The sequence below is a fragment of the Coffea arabica genome, chromosome 2e (assembly GCF_036785885.1).
Source record: "Coffea arabica cultivar ET-39 chromosome 2e, Coffea Arabica ET-39 HiFi, whole genome shotgun sequence".
Lineage (NCBI taxonomy): Eukaryota > Viridiplantae > Streptophyta > Magnoliopsida > Gentianales > Rubiaceae > Coffea > Coffea arabica.
In genome coordinates, this window is record NC_092313.1 from 20,757,664 (window position 1) to 20,776,627 (window position 18,964).

The 18,964-nt window shown below is 37.0% G+C and overlaps 3 protein-coding genes across 11 annotated transcripts; 1 reads left to right on the forward strand and 2 right to left on the reverse strand.

Annotated features, from left to right (window-relative positions):
• Positions 1-5,235, forward strand: LOC113731892 (uncharacterized protein At4g06598). 9 transcript variants are annotated; one of them, XM_072079815.1, is made up of 7 exons: positions 1-274; positions 2,199-2,934; positions 3,658-3,737; positions 3,842-3,964; positions 4,066-4,214; positions 4,322-4,505; positions 4,656-4,812. In XM_072079815.1, coding segments are annotated over exons 2-4 (798 nt in total). In that variant the 5' UTR covers positions 1-274; positions 2,199-2,218; the 3' UTR covers positions 3,844-3,964; positions 4,066-4,214; positions 4,322-4,505; positions 4,656-4,812. The 9 variants fall into 9 exon arrangements, with proteins under 9 accessions (XP_071935916.1, XP_071935917.1, XP_071935914.1 ...); XM_072079816.1 differs by having other exon boundaries at positions 4,322-4,410; XM_072079813.1 differs by having other exon boundaries at positions 4,047-4,505.
• Positions 5,236-7,008: 1,773 nt separating this feature from the next.
• Positions 7,009-10,295, reverse strand: LOC140036849 (COBRA-like protein 6). The gene is made up of 6 exons (XM_072079819.1): positions 9,928-10,295; positions 9,672-9,751; positions 8,238-8,694; positions 7,921-8,074; positions 7,556-7,827; positions 7,009-7,335 (listed from the first exon to the last, which is right to left on the reverse strand). Exons 1-6 carry the CDS (start codon positions 10,157-10,159, stop codon positions 7,046-7,048), a joined length of 1,485 nt encoding a protein of 494 aa, XP_071935920.1. The 5' UTR covers positions 10,160-10,295; the 3' UTR covers positions 7,009-7,045.
• A 2,765-nt stretch (positions 10,296-13,060) lies between these two features.
• On the reverse strand, positions 13,061-17,875 carry LOC113731895 (ubiquitin-like domain-containing CTD phosphatase). Its single transcript, XM_027257401.2, has 6 exons — positions 17,517-17,875; positions 16,600-16,744; positions 15,594-15,708; positions 15,447-15,510; positions 13,934-14,099; positions 13,061-13,720 (listed from the first exon to the last, which is right to left on the reverse strand). Exons 1-6 carry the CDS (start codon positions 17,795-17,797, stop codon positions 13,475-13,477), a joined length of 1,017 nt encoding a protein of 338 aa, XP_027113202.1. The 5' UTR covers positions 17,798-17,875; the 3' UTR covers positions 13,061-13,474.
• Between the last annotated feature and the right edge of the window lie 1,089 nt (positions 17,876-18,964).

Consider the following 18,964-nt stretch of genomic DNA (forward strand, 5'->3'; position numbering starts at 1 on the left):
ATCATAAAAAATGAAGTATTAAAAAAAATCCAGTTAATAGTTAATAGTGCTACTCAATCTGAGCCCCTACTCCAACCCAGCAGAGCCGTCAACGACAAACTAGAGAGAGAGAGAGACAGAGAGAGAGAGAGAGACGGAGACAGACAGAGAGGCAGATAGAGAGAGAGAGAGGAGTGGGGGCAGCTTCGAGGAAGAGAGCAAACCCTAACCGAAACACTGAAAGAGAGAATTACCAAATCACGGTGACAAAGATCTTATTGATAGGCGCAATAAGGTTAGCATTTCAGTTATACGTACAAAAAGCTTGTGATGCATAAAATTTATTTTATTTGATTTTGAATCATCTGATTTCCCGTAATTTGTTGCTTTGGTTGGTGAGCAAATGTGGCTGGAAAAGCAATGAATCTTCTTCAGCTTTATTGTTTATTGTGTTTTTATAATTAATGTTGGATTGGGAGCTGACTGAAAAACATGGTTAAAAAGTGTTGCAGGATGAAGCTTGAGATTTGAGAAATTTGTTGATGTCTGATTTGTTTAGGTATTTATACAAGCAGAAGTTGGGGGTTAGTACTTGTTGTTCGTTTGGCAAAATAGGAAGCAAATCCTTTTTACTTTTGGGATGCGATGCAGTAGCATAAATATGAATATAAAAAAAAAAAAAAATTAATCCGTACTTACAAGCATACATGTCCCATTTTGTCCAAATATACGAGATTCAGAGACTGTAGATTTAGGTGTCTTTTTTTCCGCTCAGTAAGTAGAAAATTTTGAATGGGAAGTGTTTACCAATATAATTTGAAGATAATTGGATAGTTTAAGGCAGTAATGATGAGAGCCTATCTGGATGAATTCCTTTTATTAATCGACTGCTCTGCTGAAATAGTGTGTAGAGTGGAAATAGTTAACTAAAGCTGGAAAATTTTTAAGTGCTATTTTTGTTGAAAGGTGGGTTATGGAACCAGTGCATATATGGTTCTGCAATTATGCGCATTTTTGCTCTCAACACCTTTTCACTGCTATAATTAGCTTATTGGTGATTGAGGCTCCAATGTGGATTGAAATTTTGGTTTGTAATGTGTTTCCTTCTCAAATATATGTTTTCCTTCATTTCAGTCAACCCTATTGTGCTTCTTGCTATTCCGTTATATGTCTTAACTGGTTTAACCAAGGTCCAACATAAGTTTTAGCCATCACATTTCTGTTAGATCTTCTTATGTATGTGTAGCAAAATAAAGCTTGATCCAAGTTTGGGTCCTATCGGAGTTAAGTTTATAGAGGGGCGGTTGATGCACTTGGCACTGGATTTTCTAGCTCCATCTTTGAAGAGTTGCTATAATTGGAATTTTCTTTTGTTCCTTATTCTATTTGAGTTTGAAGGTAGAGGTGCTTTAGGAAGTGCATTATATCACATCTGCTGTTGCTAAGTGTGCTAGTTTGCAAATGTAAAGGAGATGGTGGGCTGCTGGCATTTGACTTCTCAGGGACTAATTTAGTGATTTGCCTTTATAGCTTTATTTATGATTGTTTTAGTACTAAAGAAAAGCAGATCACAATCGCAGCTCCTTGTTAGATGGATCTTTCTCTCTCTCTCTCTCTCTCTCTGGTGTCGTAAGTAGTTTTAAGTTGGATAGGTGGGAAGACGTTTGTATCCATTACTGGGATAAACAACAATGTTGTTTCGAATGCCAAAATGCCTACACATCTTTTTGTCTCCATTACTGGGATAAACGACAATTTTGTTTCGAATGCCAAAATGCCTCCACATCTTTTCTGTCACAACTCTTTATTCTTGCATCAAATTGATCTTGAGTTCTTGATGGACTCTAACAAAAGGCATTTCTCTTTTACATCGTGGTTTATGCTTTGATTATGTCTTTTGAAGCTAAGTTACACATAATTCCTCATGTCTGGTATCTAGTAAGTTATCTTTTAATGTCTGGTGAATGTATGTCTAGGAACAACACTTTGTGCTTGAGATGTGGTTCTCTGAATCCTTGTCTTTTCTCATTATGGAATGGTTAACTGTATTCCTATGAGCAACTACTTGGTTTCCTAATTACCGTGCTGATTTACTTGAGTCGAGATACTTAATCGCATATTTTCTTATGCCGGGAATTTATCCTCCCTTTTCATACCTTTTATTGAAATCTCACTAATGTATTTCATTATGCTAATTTTGACTCATTTTCCTTTGACAGGGACTAGTTGTGCTTGGGCTATGGCAAATTCCAAGGGCCCTGCTAGCATGAGAAATATGATGTACAATGGCAGGAACTCATTACTGCCTCCTAAAAGTCCTTTTCCTAGCATAACCCAACCTTTTGTTGATTACATCCCTAGTTCAGTTACTGGGCAGAAAGGTAATATGAGGGCCCGAGACGGGAACTCACACCATCAACGTACTTCCTCTGAAAGCTATCTAATAGAGGAGCAGCCTTCATGGTTGGATGATCTCCTTAATGAGCCAGAAACCCCAGTACGTAGAGGAGGGCATCGGCGCTCATCAAGTGACTCCTTTGCATATATTGATGCTGCCAACATTGGGAGCATAGATTATGCTGCTCAAGATGAGAGCAGATATAACATGTTGCCTCTGCCTTCATGGGGATCTCAAGAATTTGATCATTACAGAGATGCTCAGCATGCTGCTTTTGTTGCAGAGCCAAATTCTTTGAGAAAGCATAAAAATCGAGCATGGGATGCTTCTTTAAGCTCAGTCACGCATCTGCGTGGCTTTCCTTCTCCCAGCAGCATTCTCCCAAGCTCAGGACAGTCATGTGCTCATCAAGAAGCAGATGTAGTTCCTAGTTCAGCTACTGAGAAACATGATATAGGTGACTCTGGCCCTCAGGATTCAAAAGGGTCTTCTGATAAAAAAGATGCATCTCATGGAAAGCCTGCTACATCTGAAACAGATACAAAACGTGCAAAGCAGTATGTTTACTCATCTTCAGAACCTTCAAGTTGTCTAATCCACATTAAGATTGTTTATTGGTCAATATTTTAGCCAGTGATGATTAAAATGGCCCAAATGCTGCTTTGTGTCTTTTCAGCTATAATCTTGCTTTGGTTTTTTGCATTTAGTTGGATAAAACTTGCATGGAGAACTTATTAGTTTAGTGTCAGTCAACACTCGTTGCATTCATGCCCTATTCTTCTTAGACATGATATAGTCATACATAATTTTTTATCATTGTGTTAGGTTAGCTTTGATAATCTGCATTTACTTGGATGTATGAAAAGAACTCATTCCTTATCTGGTTGACTCTCATGCTCATGGCATCGATGGAATATTCTTCTTTTGCTTGCTATGGTCCTACAGTACTATTTGGATAATTGAGGTTTATACTGGATTAAATGAACCTTATATTAAGCTTTTACAAGATATATCATTTTGGCATTTTATTTTGTCTTTTTCCATAATTATTGGCTCAAATAGCTGTAGTAATTTGTTGAACATAGTTTCTTGGTAAAAGCCTGCATGCCTGGTGAGGAATTTCTAATATGTATGAAAGAATGGTTACGATTAGGTAGATATATGGTTGCCTGTGTTCTAGGAGCTTGTCTGAAGGTTTAAAAGATGTAGTAATAATGGTTTGATGTGATGCCATATATTTGGTAACTATTTCGTAAAATGCATACTTCTATAAATTGCAGGCAATTTGCTCAGCGTTCACGAGTTAGGAAACTTCAGTACATAGCTGAGCTGGAAAGGAACGTGCAAGCACTACAGGCATGTATTGCTAAGTCCTAGGACACTTGCAGAAGGTTGTGCCTTTATTTAATTAGTAGGATGCTACAAATTATTGACTTGTATGTTGTTTATATTGAACACAGGCAGAAGGTTCTGAAGTTTCTGCTGAGCTTGAGTTCCTCAACCAGCAACATCTTATTCTCAACATGGAGAATAAAGCTCTAAAGCAGCGCCTAGAAAGTTTAGCTCAGGAGCAACTCATTAAATATGGTGAGTTGTTATCTCTTTTTATTACGGTATCAAAAACTAGTTTTCGCACCTGCAACTGATGTTGCTTATAGTTATTAAACAGTTTTTCTACCTGAAAGCAGGTTTGGATCTTAATCGTTATAGGACACTGGTACCATTCATTATGGATTTGTTTGGCTTTTAGCAAAAAGTAAGATGCTGAAAAGGGATTATTGAAGTGTAGAAGCTTAACAAGATGTTGTCTTTAGCCTTCGTCTGTTGTCAAAGAGAAGTGCTTATGTTTTTTTTTTTTTAACCTTTTTTTATATCAAGGAATTCTAATGATTGTTAGCAAACTCGAGTTTGAAAGCTTATAATCTTCTTTTGACTTAAAAGCAGGCTGTCACTGGCTGATTGCAGTGTTCCTTTTTATGCTCCACCTGGTTTCTCTAGCTTGTAGTAGCTCTTGCTGTATGGCTTGGTGTATGGTCCGTATTTGGAGATGTCTCAGCTAGTGCATTTTAGTTTCTTTTTACTCTTTCATTGAGTACTCCATGTGGAATGACCTGGATTCACTTTCTAGGTATCTCTAAAGTGTTAAATTACCACTGGTATGCACATAATGGTATTGAATCCTTGGTTCTGTGATTGATTGAAGAGCTCAGACAGTTTCTATGCAGAAAGTTCAGCTATTTCTTCTTTCAGGAACTAATTTGATCAATGCTATGTGCAGTGGAACACGAAGTATTAGAAAGAGAAGTAGGAAGATTACGAGCCTTGTATCAGCAGCAGCAGCAGCAACCTCAGCAGCAGCAGCAGCCTTCTAGTCATCGACGCAATAACAGTAAAGATCTTGATCTTCAGCTGGCTAACCTTTCTCTGAAACAAAAGGATGCTAATTCCGGACGTGATCACGCTCCTGGCCAACTTAACCTTTGATCATTGTACATTAATAGCTGCATAATAGCTAGGGCGTTTGCATTGCCTCCTGACGGTTCTTCAACTAATTTTGTCTACCAGAGACATAACTGTGGCTTCCATGTGGAAGGATCAAGCCGAGGTCTCCTAATCTTTTTTGCTTTTTATCTCCAGGTTTTGCCTGTTGCCTTAGTTCGTGGTTTTATGTCATATTTTGTTAATCTTCTCTTTCTTTTCTGTTCTTTTCATTTTTTCCCCCCGAGAGTTTATTATTAACTGTAGTCCTCATTTGCACCTGGTTGTCACTGCCATCAGATTGACATTTTTGGCAATTGACTTACCTGAGGTGGTTATCTGAAGAATGATTATTTATGCCATTTCAGTAATTTATTTTCTTTCGCCTCGTGCACTCTGTAATATTGCATTACCACGGACGTGGTTAATAGAAATATTTTTGCGGTTGCATTCACTGCTCTACTAGCAAACCTTGGAGATTCTTCTTTTCCTTAGACTGGGTATGCCCCCCGGGGGGGGGGGGAGGGGGTGGTGGTTGTGGGATGGGCAGGGGGAGGCGAGCTTTGCAAACGAATATAGAGTTGGTATGCATCAACAGAGGGAGGACCTAGAAGGCTACAACCTAAGTGGAACAGTTGAGGTATGAACTAGAATTTTGCCTTGCCCCGCGGTCTTTTGCCGCAAAAATATAGCACAGTATTTCGTTTATTGAAAGCTAAGACTGAATAAGGTTTACGGCCAAACCTAGAAATTCTTCCATTCATTATTAAGATGAGATACCATTATCTCATACTAAAAAAAGGGAAATTACTAAATACCATCCAAACCATTATTCTTTTCTATTTATTTTACCTCGGGTGGATTCCTCCTTTTGCTCCTCAACCTATGGGGTGTTAGCAGCTGTTTGCGGAATGCCGTTCTTGCCAACATTGTCCTATCAATAGAGGGGTGTCAATCGAATTTTTTAAATTGGAATTCAGCAAGTTCAAATTCAACTCAAAAGTTACATGGATTTTCGGATTTTGGGATTTTGAACTTTGGATTTATATTTAAAAGGTTCAAGTTCAACTCACACTATTATATGAGTTTTGGGCTTAAATCGGGTTTAGCCCAAATTCATAATTAAATACATAATTATATATTTTATATTTTATAATTATATATTAATAAAAATTCACTTATAAATTATTAACATTTTATGTTCTAATATGTACTAGTATTCAAGGCACACACTAATGTGTGTGCAACTAACAGAAAAAAATATATGTGAAATATTTTGAGTATGTTTATTGAAATCATTTTCAAGAAAATTGGTTTTATATTTTGAAAATACATATGTAAAAAGATCACTAAAATAAAAGTTATAAAAAGCAGTTATTTGATAGTTATTCATAACCATAATTGGTAGTTGCTAATTAAAATTAAGATTTACTAAATAAGTTGAAAAATAGAATATGAAAAAAAAACATATTACTTGGTAAAAAATCATATTGGTAGTAGGCAATTATCAAAGATAGATAATTTTTTGTCTATACCAAAATTTCCCGTATCATAAAGGGTAGTTTAGGAAGTAAATAAAATGACAGATTTTTGTTTATCCAAAATCCCATCCTCCCCCTCTATATGTAGTATAGCTAATTATAAATTATAGATATTATTATATATTTTTTACATATATAATTATGCTCATATATAGGTTGAGTTTTAATTGGGCCTGTGTCTAGTATAACACAAATGTGACTCACATTTAGTTCAGGTCTAATATTTAGGTCCAAGTTCTGTCAGACCCAATTAAAGATTAGGCAGCAAACTTCTTTTTCCTTGTTTTAACTGTGAAAAAATGGAAAAATAATAGAGAAGAAGAGAAAATAAAATCCTTGCATGTGAACTAAAATTGCTTGTGATGTCATTAATTAGTCGCAATTGTGGGAGTCTTAAAAGGTCAAATTAGGCAACGCACGTATATTTTGCAAGGTTTTTGAAGTCTTTTCACGAACCCCTATCCCGCCAAATTAATGGTAATTGAGTAATGTGCTAAAAATTCAAGATAAAGGCAGTATATTGCTACAATTCATAGTTTGGGGTGCAATGTACAAACCGGTTTTAGTTTAAGGGTACAGTTTGCAATTAAGCCTTTTAATTTCACATAGGCATGCATCTCAAAGAATCTTCGATTGGACAACAAAAATTTCATTCAATCATTGAATATACAATGAATGATAACAGAATTACGATGGAGATTGGTAATGGCTGTGCATCCAACTGGTCTGCATTTGGAAGTCTTGGGAATTCATCAGGTAGAGGCATCACACATTCATCACCATTGAAGGAAATCTTTCTTGGGAAAGCCCATCCGTTCCTGAAAGTAAAAAGCCCTGGATCTTTGCGCAGCAATAGCTCTGTCTGCACATTTCCGCTCTCCCCTGATTGCAGCAGCATGTCATTGTAATACTGAATTCCATAGAACATTCCGGTGTCATCTGAAATTTGAGAGTAAGAGAGAGAGAAATTGTAAAACTCTGGTTGTGTGTAGATTGATTGATTGATCGATCTTCATAATTGAAAACTGGTGTGTAAATCAATCTTTAATTAAACGCCCTCCAAACCCAAAATTTTGATTGTTCTTTAATGTTGGAGAGGTGACAGATCACAAGAGCAAATCAATTAATGGTAGAAATGATGGGAACAGGAAAAACTTACTAATTTGGCCGTATGGATTTAAAGGCTTATAATTGAAGCTGAAGACCTGTGTTACATTTCTCAAGTTGGGATGCAGCACTACCAAGTTCCACTGACTATAATTCTTGACAAGATTTAAGTTTGTAACTGTCAGCTTCACTCTCCAGTACTGTGTATAACTTAGCTTCACATGCCAGTGCACCCTTATTGGGCACATATGATGCGTACACAGAACCACAGGCTCCGGTTCTTGATCCTGTTGTAGCTGCAATACAGGAGGCAGTTCACCAGGCCTGCCATGGACAACGAAAGCAATTGATTATAGATAGCATCAGAAGCTAGGGTAGCAAACTTAGAAAGTGCAAAGATTGAACATGGACATCTACTTGACACATTTTGCTCCAGGTTGTCCTAGGCAAGAACAACTGCATTTTGGGCAATGAACAATTGTGTCATTGTAGAATGCAGACAGGGAAACACAACAGGTTGGGGAGACTGATGCTCTGAACTGTGAGTACGAACAAGTAACATTCCAGGTACCTGCAGTGAATCCCTGTTATCTCGTAATTCAAACAATAATATCAATTGCAAAACTTAGAATTCTATGTCTATCTTGAGCAAATACCAAGATTGCAAGAGTGCTAAATACTTCCCCTACAGATCAGATCTCCTGCTTCAAGAATGCTTGTTTGACATTGCTTACCAAGAGCTTGAGTCCTTCGCCGGCCTTGATCCTCAATGAACTTGCTTGGAGGGACCTTGAATGGATCGCCACAAGTATAACCCGGGAGTCCAAGACTGAAGTTTGCAGGGACACCTGGTATTGGACCACCATTTACGGAAGAACTACCTATGTTCATCTGGAAAGAAGCCCCAAATTTTGCTTGGTCTTGTGACATAGATGTCAAAACCCCTCCCTTGCAACAATTTGCCACCTGCTTGTTGTAAGGGGCTCCAGGTAAAAGGTCGACGATAACTGGTTTCTTTTCGCAAGAATGAGGAAGCTGTCTTCCCCTAAATGCAGAACAGTTTCCCTGTTCAGTGGCCTCAGCTCCCCATATGTCCCAGATTACCCCATTTCCCGGCCATATCCAACTTAATTTCCATCCAGGTGGCTCTACGTGTCGGAAAAGCTGGTAATTGAAAATTGATACCCTGACCTGGTAAAACGAAAACAACTCCACTCTAAACAACTGAAGCAGCTTAGATGATTCTACGAGCACTTTGAGACTAAGATAAGAGGAGAAAATTATAAGAATGAGGTAATTGAGGTCAGGAAGTTTGCCTTTCAAGTGTGATTCATCCAAAATCAAGAGGATGTAATTCTTACTGTCTTACATGCATGATGCACTATCAAAGCTGTCCCTACTTGAGGTTCCCTATCAAATTTTTAAGAAGATCAACCTCGGTTCTTGACGCAAAATTCCGGATAAAAAAACTACATATATACGTGAGTCCAAATTCAAATGCATTATCGTCTGCATTATTAAGTGCTAAAGCTTCCATTCCTTCGAAAAGTTTCTAGCTGGGGCAAGATAATCGACCAGGAGAGACGTTTACTAAGGTAACTATGGTAATTGTACGACTTTTCCTTCGACTCGGCAGGTGCTAAGAACTAGACTCCTGGAAACTTGCATGAATCAAGATTCAGCAGTACTCAAAAATCATGGAAAATCATGACCTTTAATTCTTCGTTAATAGCCAGCAAATTAAAATAATATTCAGCATGAAGCAAGCACTATTAAGATTATCAGAGGCAGTAATAGCAGATGAGCAAATTTCAATCCCAGAAGCAAAGATTAAATGGAGGGCCAATGACAATTTACAGGGCGAAACCCGGAGACCTTTGCTCAAACTAACCACACACGCTAGCCCAACGTGGGACGGAACAAGCAACATGTCTGTAATAGCTGTACCAGAAGATACATCATCGTACATACGTACCCCATGCAAAATTCCAAATGCAATGTACAAGAAGAAAGTTCCTCAGAAGGCTTTGTGGACGCCACAAAAAGCTACTCGTGGATTCCTTGCAGATATGCATTGGAAAAACACACTCACACAGACACAGAGTCGTACGTGTACATTTCGCACACAACACACATTTGCCGTGTGTGGAAATTAAGAACTTACTTACGTCTTGTGTACCGTCGTTGTCTTGCATGAGATCCCATTTGATAGTAACATTGCCACGAGGATCCAAAGGATCGTATGCATCTGCAACAAAACTGAAATTTTCACCATGAAAAGATTTTAAGAAAGTCATTAAAACTTATTTTGAAGGCCCCCATTAACTTACTAGTACTCCTCAATGAAAACTTTTTTTTTTGTTTTAGGCAAGTGCTAATTGAGAACATGAACACCAAGAAAAAGAAAACATAATTTCCGCTTACAAGTTGATGGAACCAAAAAAGGGAGCCAAGACATCAAAATCAAAACAAAACCCATTGATCTTTTTCCAATGTGCCGAAGTGGGCTGCCATCCATTTTCCACTTGATTGACAAATTCTCGCTGCAGGCCTCAAATTTGTAGTGCTTGGCAAAAGATTTCTTTGAAGGGAATTTAATTAAGATGATGGTGACGGCTTCTTCAAAACATGCAAGAATAGAAGAAGCATGTAACATTGGGTTTTGTGGAGAGATTCTACTAATTAAGTACGATGATAAAGAGAGAAGATGTGGTGACAGCTCAGTGTGGAAGTATGCAATGCATTATGTCATCTGCTGTTTATCTTGAGTGTGCAGAAAAGGAAGGAGATAATGAATCATAATTAATGTGATTGTAGACCCCCAAAACCACATAAAGTTAAAAAGAAAGTTGCTGACGTTATTGATAATTTGAGATGGTAAGGAAATTGTTATCCTTTTTTGGAACTGTTACGGATTCAAAGCCCACGCGTTTGTCTCCGCGGCCAAGGCCTGCCGTTTTGCTGTGTGCTTTGAACCAAACCGACGTTCAACTTTTCCATTTATTTTCGGCCTTCAATTGCCCTTCTATTCTTCCTTTTCATTGATTTTGTCCTGAGCTAATTTCTTGGACAGACCTTCAAGTGATCTATATATTTTTTTAAAATTTTTTTTCTAACTGGGATTAAGAAGCGAGAAGAAAATAAGGGATTATAATTCAAAATCTCTATGTTCTGAGGTATCAACGTTAAACTAATACCTCCTCGACTTTTAGACACTAATTCACGTTTACGTTTGTCTTCTCTTCTGATGCAATTCTTGAATCTTTCTTCAATGCATCCAATCCAAGGGATGCAAAGACGTAAAGCATTTTTTTTTCCCCTAATCTTCGTCATGGATGAGTTACGTGATTGCAAAATTGTCTTCGAAATTATGATCTTTAGCGACAATTAATACAATTTCATGCGTGGGCCATTTTCTTCAGAATTTGGAATTCATTAAGGGAGATGAAGATTCAAATAGGACCAAAAATCAAGGAGGCACTAAAGAGAAGTTGGTCCGTCCATTCATAGCTTCTCTCCAATCAGATGCGATAATTTCATGTCAAGTTGTAATGTAAATTTATCAGATTTTTTTTTTTTTTTTAACAATTGAAAATTAAGGGATGAAAGTACTATATCCTAATTTAGCAAAAAGATACAGTATCGCACATTATTGTATTTCACACTTCAAATATTACATGGGATTGTAAGACTTATCTTAGTTTCAGATTTTTTTTTTTTTTAAAAAAAATACTAATGGATGTTATTATTTGTACCTGATTAAGCCAAAACTTTCATTTTTTTTTATTATTATTCATCCAAAAAATACAATGAAAGAAAACGATTCAAAAATTTTATTTTAGGAAAAACTATACCCACGACAGAAGAGATGCTGGACGACGTTTGAGTTGTAATGATAATAATATGATTTGGATTCAACTTTCTATCTAAAATGCAAGCCAAGCTACCATTTCAGACTCAGTACCATTTAACAGTTTCAAGCAATTAGGCATAATATAATAAGGAGATCTGATTTCCAACTTCTGCTCCCAATAATAAGGAGGTGGAATTGAAAGTGAAAATAAGAAGGGATTTGGTTAATATTTTTTTCTTTTCAAATTTTAGTATTTAAATGTCCTTATGTAAGGCATATCCAATCCATAATATTAAGTTTCTCATGCAATTTTTTTTTTTTACCAAAAAATTAATACGATACAATTATACTTGAACGAGCTTTCATAGTTCCATACAATATGATTATATTTGTACGAACTTTGAAAATTCACGTGATACAGAAATACTTGTATTTTGCACGAGAAGTTCAGTTCCCTCAATACAGAAATAGTTGAATTTTTCATGATACAGAAATACTTGTATTTTGCAGAGTTCGCATTCGACAGTAAGGTACAAGAATGGCAATCCCCTCACTAATCATTTTCTCTGTGCATGCATGGATCAGCCTTTCCTGAGTTGATGCAGACACCTTGATAAGGTTACTCTGCCAGCAACAAATTACAGGGTCACAGAGTGGAGCTATACCCCTGAATTAACTTCGATGCTTAAGTTAAATATCAAAAAAAGAGGTGAAGAAATCAAGAGCCAGTAACGTGAAATTTGAGATAGTTTCAATTACCTTCATAGAAGGGAAGGAGAGGTATTCACAGGAGGAAGAATAATACGGCTTGTTGGTATCCGAATCTCCTACATGAGCCGACCTGTACTTGTAGATCTGCCAAAGGTCATATCAAACAGTTTTTGTCCTATCAATTTTGCCGTGTTACATCCAAATTACGGACCAGGGCAGGAACGATTCCTAAAGGTTATGTGCATTTTACACACGACGTAACTCTGTTTACACATGGTATAACTTACTTTTAACAATATGTAATTCTAGAACAAAATTTTGTGGATCCCACACATATTGTTAAAAACGAAATACAAGATGAGATTTGAACCATACAATTTTTTTTAACCAAATCTTGCCCGTAAACTGTCAGGAACGGTTGCAGTCAGGAACTGTTGCAGTGCTTCCTGCAACCGTTCCTGCCCTCTTCCCCCCTCCCCGAATTATCAAGCTGCCAAAAAGGAAGAGAGTACAGGAAACGCTCCGCGGCAACATGGGGCCGAAGAGGATTTTCGGGGTCCCACATTCTCATTTCTAAAACCAACGATCTTAAAGACCAACCAAAGACTCGGGCGGATATGGGGAAGCTTCTCCATTCCTAGCTCTCCTATAGGCAGTATATGAAAACACCTTTGCACTCGTGTAGAGATTACGTTCGGACTCTTTGGACTTGATTACTTCTTCGAGAGTGAAAAGAATTGCGAAAATAAGTAACTTCAAAGCAAAGAGCCCTTTTTGCCCGCTCTGATTTAGCAGCCTCTTGCCATCCACCCTTGCTTTTTTCGCCTGTATGTGACTGCAGATGCTACTTTGCCCCCCATCAATTTTGAGAACCAATTCTTGAAGTGACCTTGTTTGATTTAACGTCGAACACGTGATGTTCAGAATATAACAGATTAAAAGAAGCGGCTAAACAGCAACAAGCTCAAAAGGAAAACGACCAAAAAAAAATAATTTGACCAAAAGTTGCAGACTTCGACCAATTATAGGAGTTCATAGTACGAGGAACCATTTCACAAATTCGATATCCCCAAACTAGGCCTTCGGAATTACTCTGGAGCCTGAGAGTCAGGATTAAGGAATTAAGACCTTCAGTGTTTCACATCCACTTATAGAACAAATGGATCATGAAACCGATGCCTATAGTTAGGAGAATACATAATTTTTACAGTCCAATTTCAATACCCCTTGTGAACTTTTTAGACTTGATATAATATAACCCGCCTATCACCATGCCATTGCAGGTTAAGCAGAGAAGACGCTTCAGATCCTACCAAAACACACAGTAGATTGCATCTTTGACAAACAAAATAAGACCCACATGTTCCCTAAGGGGTATAGATACAATTCTAAACACAATCCCCCCATTCATTCTTGTCGTCTTCTCTTGTAACTGTCCTCATTAAATGACTCCCAGTCGCTATGATCAATGCTGCTAAGGTCATCAATGTCTGCTATAGCAAGCAAGTACTGCGTGAGTTTCAACAGCTCCTCATCAGTGCCACGATTTGCATGGGCCTTTCTGAATGGCTTTATGGCCAAACCATTCTGAGGATTCATTACAAAATTCCTTCGTAGGTCGTCAAACATTATGGTGTTCTTCGAGCTGTAAAACTGGAAAGAGCATCAATAGCAAGAGATAGATATGTCAGCAATCTAGTAGTATGTTGCTCCAGATTACAAAAGAATATCATATGATGCTACAGTGCATATACCAGTTGGTCATGTGTAAGCTTGTAAAATTAAAAGTATCTTGAGAAACAAGCACCATATGCCCATCCATCCATAAATAAAACCCAGAAGAAAGCAAAATGTAAAGTGAACCACCTCTGGAAAATGTGCCCAAATCAAGCCAAGTGGTTTGCAGTCAAAGACCCCACGAGTATCTGATTGAACAGTGATCATAGCTAAATGATCCAGCAATGCTGTAATTTTGTAATTAGGATGATCGAGTACACCAAGTTGTCCCATCTTCAATTCAACCCACTTCATGCTGTAAAAAAGAAAAGAGATAAGTCACAATAAAGAAATCCATGTAATTCCAATCATTTACAATCATTTTGGAATTTACAAACAAAACAATCAGTCATTTGGTGCTTAAGAAACAGTGAAGTTCCATCATCCACAACACACCAAAGCCTACAAGTCCAAAGGATACATATATGTAGAAACTTTCTTGATCGAGAAACAAGTAGATGAATTCTACATATGAGTCAATATAGCAAAATCACAGAGATACAAGCTACTCCGGTGTCAATCTTAAAGCAAAAGTTATGCTGGAAATGCATTCAGGAAATTTCGAAAACCAATGACTTATTCTCTAAGTTGCATATAACGCTGTCTAGAGAATGATGGAAAAGAATCATAATAACATGTTGTGTGGACCTATTTTGCCACTATGCTTAGATCCTGTATTATGATGTAAATGCCTACAATGGAACCTTCCATTCTGTAAAAGTGAAAGTCAATGGAGTTCAAGCACTTGCATATAAGGGGGGTTACATCAATATCAAAGTTACTTTTTTTTGCACTGAAACTCTTATCTGTGTCATCTATATTTTCGCAATATCAACTTCTTCAGCCTGTTCCAAAATCAAAGCTCCATTGGAAGTATGCAACACCAAAGACCTTTATCTCTTTCATTAACTGCTGGAACATTTTACGTGGGAAACATTCCCCTTTCATGAAGTGTTCTCTTTCGCTTTTTCAATACTATTTCAAAAGCAGCATTTCATACTTTGGAGTGTGGAATTTAGCAAACATATTTAACTTTTTATCTCATGTTTAGCAATTGCTTTGAATTTTTCTTTCTGGATGTTCTGTTTAGGACAAAAACTTTATTCTCTTCATTTTTCCCAATATTTTTTGTAAGATCATTAGTTATTCTATTTCTGCTTACATCTTCCACTGTTTTGTTTAAGATTAGTAATTGAGTCTAGTTTATTTATATTATATTACAAGATATTAAATGGCTGTATATAATCCAGAAACTTTGGAATGACTCATTAAGTATACAAGACAAAGTATTTAGTCCCGGAATTATCAACTTCCAAAATGATGATATAAACCAAAATCAGAGTCACTTTGTTATCTCTTACACCTAAATGAACTAGTAATTTTCAATGTTTGCTTCATCAACATTGAAAAATCCATGGTTGCAGAAGATGTCCAGAAAGGTGCACTGACCTATTATAGAACTAGCACTTATGAAGAGTATTGATGAATTTTTGAAAAGAAGGTGAGTACCACAGATGATATAAGAGCTATTTGCCCTACTGCTTAAAGAATGAAAACAAACCCTGACAATAATCTTGTATGACAATAAACAAAGAAAACTCACTTGGTTGCAGACCAGATAATAATATCATATTCCGCATAAGCAGCAGTCAGAAATTCGTGAAGATCTGCAATAGATTATTGAAGACGGTTGTTCAGAATTTGGTCGCCGCCAAAGAAAGCATAGGAAGAAAAATGAAGATACACTTACAAGGTCGCATCAGTTCAATTGGGTTCTCAGCAGATGACCGATGATCAAACAGGGTATAGTCAATATCCAGAACAAGTAGTTTTTTACCTTCACGGCATGGGTTGCGGAGCACTATCTAAATTCAATAGCCAATGATTCAACAATCAGTAGCAAGAGTTATACCTACTAAACTATGCAAGTCACAATTTTGCAACCAGGTGAAAAGTAATACATATGCTAAAATACACTTCAAATGTCACACCCCAAATCCACAGATAAAACACTGCTGCGACCCTAGGCAAAAATCCCGAAGCCAGCCTCAATGAAGCTCAAGTCTACTCCACAGAAAGAACAATAGACAATAGATCTAACTGCAAACTTTTGACAGACATAAACTTCAATCATTGCGCAAAGCTCCCCAACAGCCAATGCCTAAATGAAATCCCAAACTCATCTTTTATCACATAATAAGGCTAATAACATAAAGAAGAAGAAACAAGTCCAACAAATTCACTCCTGTTCTAGCTTCAGGTGGGCACCCAGCAAGCAGTCTGAACCCTCCTCCACTAAATTGGGCAAGTTATCCAGTAGGTACTTTGAGTAAAACTCTTGCAAGAAAATGACAAGTCATAATTTTCATAGAGATTTGTTAGTGCTTAGTGCCAATGAATAGTACTAAGATCTAACAAGTAAAAAAGAAGAAGCCTGACAATGTTTAAATCAAGCAGAGAAGCATCACAGAGCAGCAATTTTGAAAAATTTCCATTTTTCTCAACGAAAAGTTATAACTAGAGCTCCAAGGAGTAATAATACAAAACTCTTTTTTCTTGCTTCCTCAGAATGATAAAAGCAAAAAATTGCAACTGACAATACGTCCAAAAAAAATCCATCCATTGGTTAGATTTTACTGGGGAATCTACTTATGCTACAACAACCCCTTGCTGACTGCTCGCAACTGATAGAATCCCTAATCGGAATGCCATCAATAGAGCTCCCCATATTGGACAATTTACAAAGATAAACTTACCTTGTACTGCTCAATACGCCTCCGAAGTTTCTGTTTGTTAACTTCTTTATCTTTGATTTCTATGACTTCATCTTGCCCAAGTTCAAAATCATCCACAACCTCAGGGGGATCCACTAGATCCACATATATATCATCTTCAACGGTGCTGCAAAACAAAGTATATTTGAAATGAGAAGAGCAAAACAAAATGTCATAACTAGACTAATTCCCCTTACATACCAAAACTCATGCCACTTAGTAAGCTATTTCCAATATCTAAATCAGACTGAATAGTAGTGTCCTCCAGGATTATGGATCCAGAATTCCTTTTCCTTCAAAAATTTGAACCTTACAGTCTACCTAGAATTTAAACAAGCCAAATAATAAATTCTACAATTCACCAAGATATTCAATTAAGCCACAAACATAACTGTATTCTAGCACAAAGGTTTATAGATTACTAATCTTGGCCTAATTCTTCTAAAAAGAATTGAAAAACGTGATGAGTACCGTGATTTTGCTCGTACTAATCAGTCTCACACTTTTTTAAACCTTGACAAGATTTACGTGCCTATACATCCCAACAACATACTCTATATGCCTATACAGAACAAGTGGCTGTCAAAAGTTCCATTACAACAACAAATTTATAGACCTATACAGCGCAGATGTAGCACACACATTTATGATTTAACGGCTTAAGCAACAGATTAAAAGATCAGATTTTTATTACTGCTAAAAAGTTGAACAACAAAAGACTTTAAAAGAAGAAAAAATAGAAATAAACACAGCCCGTTTACCAAGATCCTTCGATTCTTCACAGAATCAACTTCCAGAAGCATATTACTACCCTATATTACAGTACAGAAAAAACCTTAAAGACCATGGGAAAATAAAAAACAGATGTTCGCAGCAATGTAAAAGGGATTGGAGCAAACCCGATCATGGTCATTTTGAGAGAGGATTTAAGGGATAGTTGTGAGAGCAGAGCAGAGTCATCGGAGAGCTTTGAGCCGACTTTGGGGTAAAGGAGCTTCTGTCGTTTAGGCAGCACGTTGGTCACTTCACATATTCGCCTTTTCAGCTCTCCAACTGTGTCGTCTCCACACACTCTCACGGTATACTCTTTCCCGCTCCACTTCACCGTCAAAGTAATCTCCTCCTCCGTCACCGGAGAGACCGCCAATGTCGCTGCAGCCGCCGAGGATTCACCGGCCATTTTTGAGGAGTGTTTTCAGTAGTCTTTTCAGTCTTCAGATGTTTGTACAACGTTGTAACTTGGTCATGAAACGCAGCGTACCAATGCCTATTTATAATCTAATAATTACTTCCGAAGATCTTCAAAACGAAGAAAAAGAAAATTGCCAATTTTGCAGCTTTGCCCCGTGTTCCTTTTGATATTTACATGGTTGGGTATTTTGCTGGTGGCTCTTTTGTCAAATAAATTGGGTTAATTAATTAATTCTCCACCAAGCTAAAACATATAATAGTACCAAGTAAGGAATTGTTGCACATAATATAAGATTTTGTTTGATTAATTATTGTAGCTTGAAAAAAAAAAAAAAAGAATAGAAGCAACGATCAAGAGTTGATGATCTAGCTTTAACCCTACCAATTAGTCAAAAGTTAATGATCTATAGCTTGACTTGTCTAGCAACTCAACTTTTTAGTTTGATTGTTTCCAACTTAGACAAACGCTTTTCACAATTTTGATAATATTGCTGAATTTTAACAAGTCTTAATTAAGAGAAAAAAATAAATTTACACAATGTGGCCAACCATAGAATAATGGGAGTAGAGTTCTTTTGCTTCTTTCTAGCTACAAGGTAGAATGGTCATTTGGTTTCCGGGCATGACTAAGATTCCAAAGATACCAACATTGCTCAAGCTTTCTTGTTTATAGAGTGGCATAATCATACAATGATATCATAGGATGGAGACACAAAGTTGCTTTTTTTCTCACTTTTGCACCCACTGATGGTGCCAATCTGATAAAGAAGCAATTGCCGGTGTCCAAGGTTTCACCAATAAGCCATGCAAAGGGGTTGCCTTTACACTTGGCCATAGCTTTGCATTCTCCACATACGTGGTTCTCACTATCTCACTCACCACTATTTACATTTTCGTGCTTGCAAAACTATGGTCCTAATCACTCCTTTACCTTTTATCTTCTTTTTTTTTTTTCGGGTTTGCCCTTTTTTATTTCTCCTTTCTACGAACATTGTCGATGAAGCACCTCAAAAGAAGGAAAAAAGAAAACGTCAAAGCATATGTGACTGCTTAAAGGACTAAGGAATCATGGAGATCCACGTCAATTTAGGTGAATATGAACCTATTCATTTGTTTATTACTTATTAATTGCTAAATGTGTTGCGTATGAATGTCG